General features: G+C 42.6%; 1 protein-coding gene across 5 annotated transcripts in view; it reads right to left on the reverse strand.

Annotated features, from left to right (window-relative positions):
* LOC147017607 (aryl hydrocarbon receptor nuclear translocator 2-like) overlaps positions 1 to 12,500 on the reverse strand; it is a 248,876-nt gene that overhangs the window by 29,938 nt on the left and 206,438 nt on the right. For 3 of the 5 annotated variants that reach the window (XM_085847344.1, XM_085847345.1, XM_085847343.1), the window contains exons 15-16: positions 4,978 to 5,080; positions 38 to 194 (exon numbers count right to left, since the gene is read on the reverse strand). In XM_085847344.1, coding sequence (XP_085703470.1) covers positions 38 to 194; positions 4,978 to 5,080 — 260 coding nt within the window. The remainder of the gene's footprint in view (positions 1 to 37; positions 195 to 4,977; positions 5,081 to 12,500) is intronic. The other 2 variants (XM_085847348.1, XM_085847347.1) reach the window with 1 other exon arrangement.

Raw genomic sequence — 12,500 nt, forward strand, 5'->3', positions numbered from 1 at the left:
TGGGATGTTGGATATTAGGTAGTGAGTTTACAATTACCCAAGATGTTGGTGCAGTGGCTGTGATGGCAGATTGGCGGGACATCTGTGCAAGTATCTGTCCAGCAGAGGGTGGTTGCACCAGGGGTAGTCCCGGGCTGTAGCGGTGAAGGGGGGCAGGTTGGGAGGAGGTCAGGACAGGGGGCATCAGAAGGGGACTGAGGTTGAGACAGAGATTCACCGTTAGGTAAACACCGAGCCAAAAGTCAAAATTAATTTGCCGTGTTCGTTTTCTTTAAAATTGTATGGATATTTAGAACACACTGGAATTAGTTATACCATCCAAATAATGCATACATCACCTGAACAGCGATTGCACAATAAACATGACCATAAAAATGTAACAATGAGTGCAATATGAAAAAGCACTCAAAAGTAATTGTGATCATTAAATAATTTTCTCTGATTTTAATAGTGACAAGATTAAGCAACTGCAATTGATTACAAGAGAGGAGGAACTGTTTGTGTGGTCCACCATTCTCAGCACTAACAAAGTTTGGGTAATACTATGACATAAGTTCCTTTTCTATCTGATCAATACAACTTTGGATATTTTGCTTCTTCTTTCTCAATAATGGATGGAAGCAAAAGGCCAGAGCTGTGTTTCTGGACATATCCTGGGCATTTGACAGTCTGGAACCCTGCTCTGCTAGCCAGGCTTACACTGTGGAATAAAAGGCCAACTTCTTACCTGGTGTAACGTCTTCCTCCACGCACAAAGTCAGCGTGCAGCTCTCAATGGGATCCTCATGTTTGCTCTCCCAATAAAAAATTAGAGTGCCCCCAAAGCAGCATCAAGGGCACTGTCTTGTTCTTTATTTACATTATTGACCTCTCAAAGGCTCTGGAAAATCCTCTTAGCAGATGACTTGACATTATGTCATACAAATCCAGAGCATACCAACAGACTATAGCAGCTGTGCATTCCCTCTCTCCTGACCTAGAAATTATCAGATGTTGGTTTAACACTTGGAAAATATCTTTCAGTCCAGGAAAATCTCACATTTTCACCCTGTCTCTCCAGAAGGAACATCAAACGAACCCATCCGGTATATTTCCATAATAAACCACTGAAAGAGGTTCAGTTTCTCAAATTCATGGGCCTTACAATCAACTGAGACGTCTCCTGGGTAGATCATATATCAAAGTTGGCCTCCAAAGCCAGCCACAGACTGGGCAATCTCCATCATACCATGTAATTCCATGGTAAATCCGAATTTCTCATAGTCTATGAGGCCATGCCATAGCTCATTAGAGTACTACACTCCCCTAAGAGCTGGTGCCACCATTTCGCACATCTTTCCTGGATGCTGTGGAATAGAAAACTCTCAATATCATTTGCATCTCGCATGAGGAAGTAAGGTACAGGGCCTGCTGCTCTCTCATTGCAGACAGACATGCAGCCTCTCTTATTTTCTACTGCATCTCCTCAGAGAAGAAGGAGCAAGACCTTTCTTCCATCCCTCCACGGTCACTCCAGGTTGCACACAGTATTCCAGCAAACCCCTCCTTGTGAAACTCAAAAAAATTCAGGCTTACTGCCCACCACCACTCTCTTGTTCCTCTCTTTTCCCACTTGTGGAATATCCTTCCTCAGAATGTTCAAGCCTACTTTTCATTCCAGGACATCAACTTGGCAGTGGCACACCATCACAGGTCATCTTCATATGCCCATATACAGTCATGGACAAAAATATTGGCACCCTTGCACCTTTTTCAAATAATGCACCATTTCTTTCAGAAAATTGGTGAAATTAATAAATATTTCGGTATCCACATATGTATTTCTATGGTGTGCAGTGGAACAAAACAAAAGAGATGAAAAATGACTAAATCTTCCCTTATTCCACACAGAAATCCTAAAATGGCCCAGACAATATTATTGGCACCTTTTAGAAGTTGTGAGAAATAATTAGATTTCAAGCAGGTGATTCTCCTTTACTTTGGAATCGAACTCACCTATGGTGAGTTGCAGGTGCCTGCAATATAAAAATCACTCATTAAACCAGTTTGAATTGAGAAAAGGAGTCATTCTGCTGTTTTGTGTCACTGTGTGTAGCGCAATGAGCATGGAGAAAAGAAAGAAAACCAGAGCATTGTCTGAGGAGGTCAGACACAAGATTGTGGCCAAGCATGGACAATCTCAAGGCTACAAGTCCATCTCCAGAGACCTTGATGTTCCTGTGTCCACCGTACACAATGTTATCAGGAAGTTTAAGGCCCATGGAAATGAAGCCAACCTCCCTGGACGTGGCCACAAGAGAAACCTTGAATGAAGATTGCAAAGAAGGATTGTTGAAATTGTGGAGAAAGAGCCTCGATCAACTGCCAAACTGATTCAAGCTGACTTTCAGACACAAGGTACGACAGTTTCAACTTGCACAATCCGTCGCCAACTCAATGAAAGGGAGTTTCAGTCGGAGACCCAGGAAGACCCCACTATTGAGAGAGAGAGACATAAGAAAGCCTGACTGGAATTTGCCAAAACACATCTGACCAAGCCCAAATCCTGCTGGGAGAATGTCCTGTGGACAGATGAGACCAAATTAGAGCTTTTTGGAAAAGCACATCATCTCGTGGTTTGCAGAAAAAAAAAATGAAGCCTTCAAAGAAAAAACCATCTTCCTGACAGTCACCATGGAGGAGGTTCAGTGATGTTTTGAGGTTGTTGTGCTTCCCCTGGCACTGGGTTCCTTGAATGTGCGCATGGAATCATGAAATCAGGAAATTACCAAGGCATGTTGGAGCAAAATGTTCAACCCAATGTCAGAAAGCTGGGTCTCCGTCGATGGGTATGGGTCTTGCAGCAGGACAATGACCCCAAACACACTTCAAAAAGCACCCAGAAATGGTTCAAGACAAAATGCTGGACTGCTCTGACGTGGCCATCAATGAGTCCAGATCTAAATCCCATTGAACACCTGTGCGGAGATATGAAAACAGCAGTTGGGAGAAGGCACCCTCCAAATCTGGGAGAACTGGAGCAGTTTGCACAAGAAGAGTGGAACATACTGCCAGTAGAGAGGTGTAGGAAGCTCATTCATGGCTGTAAGGAAGTGCTTGACTGCAGGTATTTTGTCCAAAGGCTGTGATACCAAATATTAAGTCAAGGGTATCAATAATTTTGTCAATTACATTTATTTTAGTTTCTGATTAAAAAGGATATACTCAGTTCTGCATCAAAAACAAAGGTTCTGTAATTTTAACAGTGAAATAAACAATTGCAGAGACCAAATACTTTTGTCAGTTTCACCTTATTTTTGGAGAAAATTGTGAGATTTGAAAAAAAGTGCAAGGGTGTCAATATTTTTGGCCACGACTGTGCATTTGTAATGATGGCAGCTGAACCCCGAATCCTCTCCAGGTTTCTCCTGAATACTCCATCTTTGCTCTTTACTTCTTCGGGTTTCTCCTGATGACTCCAATGCAGTATTTGGTTTTCCATTTGATTATGTTTGTACCATATCATGATGCTGTATAGACTGTGCTTCCATGCTCACAGACTGCTGGGAGCTTGTACCTGTTGCTGTGTTTGAGCCTGTGGAGTAACTGCTGAAATCTATCTGTCCAGGTTCTTCCCTACATCGTTGTTCTTTTTTCCTTTCACACTTCTTTCTACTTTTTCACAATTCTCTTTTTTTCATTCTAATTCTTGCTTTTTCTTTTCATTAATCTTTTTTTTCTCTTTATTTCTCTCTTTCTTAATCTATCAAAGGAGAAGTGAACTCTTGCAGAAAATTTTCTTTAAGGCTCACTTGGCTGTACCTAGATGGGTTTGAAGGTAGAGGAGTCATGGATGAAACCCGAATCCTATCCAGGTTCATCCTGATGACTCCAAATCGAGCAGACGATAGGTCCGTGAGCGTCAGTTGCGGTTGTATGGACATGTGGCTCGTTTTCCTGATGCTGATCCTGCTCACCAGATTCTCTCAGGCGAGGGAGTCTCGTGAGTGGAGGAGGCCAACGGGCCGACCACGTTCCTTGTGGTTGCAGCAGGTTGACCAGCATCTCAAGGAGATGGGGATGGGCCTGGCATCTGCCTGGGGGATGGCCAGATGGAGGGCCCTGGAGTACCGGCGGAAAGTGGATGCAGCGACGCGCTGTTCTGGCACATGCTCCCATACCTGACCTGACCTGACCTGATGACTCCATCTTTGCTCTTCATTTCTTCGGGGTCATTCTGCTGAGTTCAATGCAGTATTTGGTTTTCCGTTTGATTAAAATCCTCATTTACCCTCTCCAACCATTCCCCATATACTTGCAAGTTGCTATGCTTCCTCTCTCAACTGTCTGTTTGTTCATCTCCATTGTAATTTGGATTCACATGTCCTATTGTGTCTCAGCTGGCAAGGTACCCTAAATGTATGCACACTCACCTCTAAGCTGTATGACCAGGGTATGAACCTTTTCCCAGATATAAACTGTCATTGTAGTGTTTTGCAGGCAGGATGATTAATCAGTGTATGCACCGTCCCTCAGATAGACGTTAAACCGGGTGCCCCATCTGCCAGCATTAGTTGGTGGATGTTAAAAACCCCAAGGTATCCTTCACGAAGAGTAGGCAAGCTATTGTCGGCATCCTGACCAAATTCCAAATCACTGCTCTAACCTACAGGGGACACTACCCTGCAACAATTGACGCAAACCATCTGGCTTCTTGCTGTGCAAGGACGACAATGAATATCACGGTCTTACCTTGTATCCTTTCTCCTCTCATTCTTCCAGGAGCCTAGATATTGTTCAGAAAAAAACAACTGTGCTGGTTCATGCTTAGCAGATTGTGGTAAGGGGAATGGTATAAGAGCAAAATTGCCTCCCTGCACAATGTATGCCATCACTACACTCATACACCACTATGCATTGGAACATGTTTCCATTGCACCTTCTGCTTCAAAAATCATAACAGTTACAGGCTGCAGTCTCTTCCACCGTGACAGTTACCTGTATGACTGTCCAGAGCGTGGGAAGGATGATGCCTGAGGGAAGATACTCTGGGAAGCAGATGATGGTGGTGATGGCAAGCCCACCTTACCCAGCTTCTGATCTGAGGAAGAAGCAACAAAAGCATGAAGGATGTGGAACAAGAGTAAAGACAGGTAATTAAATCATCTTTCTGCACCGTAGAGGTGCACCATTGCTTCATTGATGTATTCACAAAACAACAACTTACAAAAGCAAATACAAAACCCTATTCAATAGTGCTGTAATACTCGGATATATTATGGCAGCTTAAGAGAATTTCAAAAAGCTAACTGGCACAAAGAAATATCCCAGACGTGTGGTGTTTATTGAGTTACTATGTATGAGCAACATCACTTTTTTTTTTAAAGGAAAATTCTTCTTCTGCAGATTTATTATCCCACGTTGACATGGATCGTGCTCCACAACTTGGGTCAGTTAGATACGCATTCTTCATCCACACCTGTCTCCTTAATGTCCACTTCCACACAACCATTCCATCTTCAGTTCCGTCTGCCACGCCATCTCTTCCCAGGTGGTGTCATACTCATCATCCATTCCACACACAAACTCCCCACATATCATTTCAATCTACTTCCTTGTGCATTCTTTGAAGCTTCAACCACCTTAACAGTTCCTCTGATGCCTTCGGTCCTCACGTGATCTTTTCACGTCACACCACACAACCATCTCAACATCCTCATCTCAGTCACATCTAATCTTTCCTCTCATCTTCTTGTCATCAGCTATGTCTGCACGCCGGCCTCACTGCCGTCCTGTACACTTTGACCTTCAGTCTCTCCGGCATCTTTCGATCACAAAGCACACCTGAAGCCTTCTCCCAGGTACTCCATCCTTCCTGTAAACTGATGCTCATCTCACTATCTAACTCACAATCCTGCTACACTACCAAACCTAGGTACTTGAACTTATGCACCTCCTTGATATTTTCCCCTTGCATTACCACTTCGTTTCTCTCTACCTCTTCACTACTCATTGCACATATCATGTACTCCGTCTTTGACTAACTAATTCTTGGACCCCGATCTTCCAGTTTCAAGTTTACATCTCCCTTACTTTCAGCACACAAAGCTATAGGGTGTTCCAAAAAGACCTGGACAACTTTGGTTGTTAATATATTTAGTACCACAAATGACACAATGACACCCTTTATTTTATGTGATACAGAAACTCAAAAGTTTTGTTTAATTTGAGGTCTGGTGGTTTAATGTAAAAGAAAATGGCGACTCCAGGGAGAAAGCTCAGTGTGTCGAATGGTTCATCGAAACGAGATCCAACATGCGGGTCCAGCATAATTTCTGTACAGGGTATGGAAGGAATCTGCCATTGTGGACTAGTATCTGAGAGTGGTGCAGGAGGTTTAAGGATACTGGAAGTTGTCAGAAATAGAAAAGTCCCGGTCGATCAAGCACGAGTGCAGCAGATATTGAACGAGTGCTTGAATCATTTCAACAAAGTCACAGAAAATCAATGTGATGCGCCTCCAGAGAACCGGAACCACCAACCACCACTGTACACAGGATGATTTTGCTTAAAAGACTGAAGTCAATGAGGTGCAGATTCTGCAGGAACTCAAACCAAATGACGGACCCAAATGCAAGGTGTTTACCTTGGAAATGCTCAGTCACAAAGAGGATGACGAAGATTACCTGAAAAAAAGGTCATGTTCACAGATAAAGCTCACTTTCAGACAAACCACCTGGACCCTACGATCACCAGACATAACCTCCTTTGATTTTTTCTGTGGGGATCTGTCCAAATATGTTGTCTACAACACCAAGGGGGCAAACCTACAGGATCTTCGTTCTCGGATCATAGCTGCATGCGCACTGGTGGACGCAAACATGCCGAGCCAAACATGGTAAGAACTCGTGTACCGCCTTGATGTCCTGCACATGACAAACGGAGCTCACATTGAAGTGTATTCGTGATGTGCTCAAAACTTTATTAGTTTCTGTATCATATAAACCAAAAGGAATTGTATCATTTGTGGTTCCAAATACATTAACAACCAAAGTTGTCTGAGTCTTTTGGAACACCCTGTATGTCATCTGCAAACAACATGCTCCATGGTCCCTGTATTCTCACATCAGCTGTCACAACATCCATCGCAATAACAAACAAAAACTGGCTCATTGCAGAGCCTTGATGTAGACCAACTTCCCCCATGAAACTGTCCATCACTCCAACACTTTTCTGGCAAAAATATATATATATATATATATATATATATATATATATATATATATATCTGTCTCTGTCTCTGTCTCTGTCTCTGTCTCTGTCTCTGTCTCTGTCTCTGTCTCTGTCTCTGTCTCTGTCTCTCTCTCTCTCTCTCTCTCTCTCTCTCTCTCTCTCTCTCTCTCTCTCTCTCTCTCTCTCTCTCTCTCTCTCTCTCTCTCACACAATTCCACAACTCTTGTCACAGCACTCTGTCACAGGCATTTTCCATATCAATAAACACCAGATCATACAGATGCTTCTGTCCTTCTCTATACTTTTCCACCATCTGTCTATGGGCAAAAATCATGTCCGCAGTGCTCCTGGCTCCTGCGTAACATAAATCCAAATTGCTCTTCTCCTACCATCACTTCATCCCTGAACCCACCCTCAATTATTTCCCAGATCTTCATTGTGTGCAAAATCATTTTGATGCCTCTATAGTTGTTGCAAATCTCCTTTCTGCTTGCTAATAGGGACCAATGTACTTTCTCTCCACTCATTTGGCATTTCTTCATGTTCATAAATGTTCCTGGACAGTTGCAGCAAAATTCAGCAAGTATTTCATCTGGCCCAACGACCTTACCATTCTTCATTCTCCCAAATGCTCTTCCTACCTCTTCCTTCTAGATGGTTCTTGTTATCACTGGGTTTGCAGCAGGTTGAACTCATCATATGGTATTATTATCCCATGCCCGATTTCCTTATGTCTGGCCAGAAACACATTGAGAGATGGGCTAATAATTATTCGGAAAGATGACAGCATTTGTCACCTCCTACCTCTTCTCCTCCCCGTCCTCCCTCCCTCATCAACTTCTCTATTTTTCAACACTCAACTTGAAGAAGAATATAAAATTAAGCTTCTCAAACTGACTCTCACCATGAGGTTATTATGGATCCCATATGTTATGCAGCTGGTCAGAAACACCGGTCAATGCCTCGGTCAGCTCCAGAGAACTGTATCATATCATTATCCTAATAAACAAGCAACAGAATATCAAGCTATGGTCCAATCCAGAATGGAATATGCATCCTCTGCATGCACCACCAACACTACAACATCAATGGCATTGCTCGATGTCATCCAGACCGGTAAATAATTAGTATTTAAAACTACAATGTAAATACCCTTCACCACCACTGTCTGGTTGGAATCAGCATCCTATGTCACAAAATTTTCCACTCATGCTCTGGTGCTTCTTAGTAGTACTAAGCTAACTGTAAGAAGCAGCACAAGAGGTCTACACTCGATCAAGCATCGGATGACAGTCAAAATGCCAACCTTTTGAACTGTATCCTATCAACAGTCCTTTCTTCACACTGCCTGCAGATTGTGGAATTCGCTGTCAGCAGACGTTGTGGAAGATAGGAAAGACGGAGTTTTAAAGGGAAGTTAAAAGCCTACCTCAGCAATTCTTGAATCAGCTCAATATTCAATGAATGTTGCTTATAGCTGGCCGAGGAAGGACGATATAGATTATAAAAGGTGAGCAGTTATCAAGGAATAAATGAATTGGATGCATCTCCCCAGTGCTTGAAAATGCAAAAGCACAAGGAAAAAAAAAAACTCAAATCTGAGAAAATGAGCATTTTTAGATCTGAAGGGGCTGTCACACCTTGACGATTTAGCCAGCGTATGCCGACGTATGAAAAATTTGTCTAAAACGCTGGCACACGTCGAATATGTTATGGGTAAGTTTTGTATATGTTAAGAGCATGCTGAAGCACGGTGGCATACATCGTAGTACGCCGAGCTCGTCGACAAATTTTAACATGCTCAAAATTTTTCGACGTATGCCGGCGTATGACTCACACGTTCCGCATACGCTGGCCATAAGTTGTAGGCACGTTACGCGATCGTTGACATATGTCGACACACGTTACTTGTAAGTTACTCATAAGTCGAAACACGTCGAGGTAATGTTTAGCGTACCCGAAACTTATTTCTAACCTATGACTACCGTGTTGTAGGCACGTTACGCGATCGTTGACACACGTCGACACAGGTTACTTGTAAATTACTCTTAAGTCGAAACACGTCAAGGTAATGTTTAGCGTACCTGAAACTTATTTCTAACCTATGAGTAACGTGCTTTGAACCTATGAGTAACGTATCTCCAATGCACATTGACGTATGTAGACGTATTTGACGTCTTCCGGACGACCACAGAACTTACTGAACGTGTTTCTAACTTACAGCTACTGTATAATGGCGTATTGGCAGCATTTAGGGGAATTGGTATATAAAAATGGGCTTCACATGAGGAACCCGTCAGTTTTCCAGACTCCATGTTTTTTTTTTTTCCTTCGGCATGACGGTGATGTTGACACTTCGATTTCTAGTGCGGTTATGATTTGAATTGTTGAGCGGCAGCAATTTAAATCGTTGAGCGGCAGCGATTTAAATCGTTGAGCGGCAGCCTATGAATAGCCTACGCCACGTGATCGTCGACGATACGCTGCCACATGCTAGGCATACGTTAGACTATCGTTGGGCATACGTTGTGAACACCGACAACACGCTAAGCATTCGTTGGTATAAGTTATCTATAAGTTATCGAAACGTTCTGTGTACGTTACTCATACGTTATGCATTTGTCCAACTCGTTATGAATACGCCAAAACCTTTAAAAAAACATCAATAGTTCAGCGTAGAAAAACATTTTAAAAAAAGCTGAAGAAAACTTCAAAGAATGCTGCAAAGAAGTCCCCTGGCCATGGCCGTGGACGCGGACACAAGGAGGATCAATCATTACCCACACCCTCCCCATCAAACTCACCTACTACTACTGACATGGACCTACTACTAGTACTACTACTACTACGACTAATGACACGCTCACCTACTACGACTACTGATACTACTGACATGGACATGTACTCACCATGGAGTCTGAAACACTGACGGGTTCCTCCTGTGAAGCCCATTTTTATATACCAATTCCCATAAACGCTGCCAATACGCCATTATACGGTAGCTGTAAGTTAGAAACACGTTCAGCAAGTTCTGTGGTCGTCCGGAAGACGTCAATTACGTCTACATACGTCAATGTGCATTGGAGATATCTTACACATAGGTTCAAAGCACGTTACTCATAGGTTAGAAATAAGTTTCTGGTATGCTAAGCATTACCTCGACGTGTTTCGACTTGTGAATAACTTACAAGTAACGTGTGTCGACGTGTGTCAACGATCGTATAACGTGCCTACAACTTATGGCCAGCGTATGCGGAATGTGTGAGTAATACATTGGCATACGTCGAAAAATTTTGAGCATGCTTAAAATTTGTCGACGTGCTCGGCGTACTTACGACGTATGCCAGCGTGCTTCAGCATGCTCTTAACGTATACCAAACTTACCCATAACGTATTCCACGTGTGCCAGCGTATTCGGCAAATTTTTCATACGTCGGCATTCGCTGGCTAAAACGTCAAGGTGTGACAGGGCCTTGACACTTCGATGTCTAGTGCGGTTATGATTTGAATCGTCGAGCAGCAGCCATTTAATAGGCTACGCCACGTGATCGTCAGCGATACGCTGCCACGCTATGCATATGTTAGACTATCGTTGGGCATACGTTGTGAACGCCGACAACATGCTAAGCATTCGTTGGTATAAGTTATCTATAAGTTATCGAAACGTTCTGTGTACGTTACTATTACGTTATGCATACATCCAACTCGTTATGAATACGCCAAAAACTTTTAAAAAAAAACATCAATAGTTCAGCGTACGCCAGCGTTTTACATACATTTTGATACGTTGCCATACGCTGGCTAAAACGTCAAGGTGTGACAGGGCCTTGACACTTCGATGTCTAGTGCGGTTATGATTTGAATCGTCGAGCGGCAGCCTTTTAATAGGTTACGCCACGTGATCGTCGGCGATACGCTGCCGCGCTATGCATATGTTAGACTATCCTTGGGCATACGTTGTGAACGCCGACAACACGCTAAGCATTCGTTGGTATAAGTTATCTACAAGTTATCGAAACGTTCTTTGTACGTTACTAATACGTTATGCATACGTCCAACTCGTTATGAATACGCCAAAAACTTTAAAAAACAACATCAATAGTTCAGCGTACGCCAGCGTTTTACATACATTTTGATACGTTGCCATACGCTGGCTAAAACGTCAAGGTGTGACAGCCCCTTGACCAATGATTAATTGCACTTCACCTGATTGAATGAAAAATGCACAATCAAGCAGCAAATCTAACTCCAGTGAGTATACTGATATATACACACGTACAGTGACCTGCAAAGTATGCACCTACTTCTAATAATTCCATGTTTAGATGAATTACGGATGATGTCGAAACAATTTTTCCAAATGAACTCTTTTATTCATAACTTGAAAGATTAAACTAAACACTGTTGTTGTTGAATGAGGTTACATGTCAGGAATACCTGTAAAAAACATGTACAAATCAAAATTCACTGGTTTTAAAAGTGTTCAGCCCCTTTGGTCAGTACTTGATAGAAGCACCTTTTGCGGAAATAACTGCTATGAGTATTTTTGAATAGGTTTCTACCAGCTTTGCACAGTGAGATGGTGAAATATTTGTCCATTCTTCACGTTAAATTTTCTCTAATTCAGCCAGGTTTGATGGGGATCGTCTATGGACTGCAATCTTCAAGTCTCACCTGGAATGTTCAATTGGGCTCAAGTTAGGACTTTGACTGGGCCTCTCAAGAACATTTATTTTCTTCTTATTCAGCCACTCTAGTGTAGCTTTGGCTTTGTGCTTCAGATCATTGTCCTGCTGAAATGTGAATCTCTTACACGGTTTCAGATTCATGGCCGAATCAAGCAGGTTATCATCAAGGATTCTCATGTACTTCGCACCGTCCATTATCCCTTCCACCCTGACAAGCTTGCCAGTCCCTGCTGATGAAAAGTAGCCCTTTAACATGATATGGCCATCACCATGCTTCACAGTTGGGATGGTGTTAGGCTTGCACCAGACGTAACGCTTTGAATTTAGACCAAAAAGTTCAACGTTTGTCTCATCTGACCACAAAACCTTTCTCCACGTTCCTGCAGTATGAATAAGATGCTTTTTCACAAACTCCATTTGAGCTTTTAGATGCATCTTTTTCAGTAATGGCTTATTTCTTGCCTCCTGTCCATAAAGGCTAGCTAGCTTTGTGAAGGGAACGGGATATTGTTGATTGATGAACACTGATCCCCATCTCGGACATAAAGCCTTGATGGTCTTTCAAAGTCATTGTTGGATATACAGTGACATTCCAAACCA

The sequence above is a fragment of the Eptatretus burgeri genome, chromosome 11, assembly GCF_056783735.1.
Source record: "Eptatretus burgeri isolate ZD-2024b chromosome 11, Ebu_testis_v1, whole genome shotgun sequence".
Taxonomy (NCBI): domain Eukaryota; kingdom Metazoa; phylum Chordata; class Myxini; order Myxiniformes; family Myxinidae; genus Eptatretus; species Eptatretus burgeri.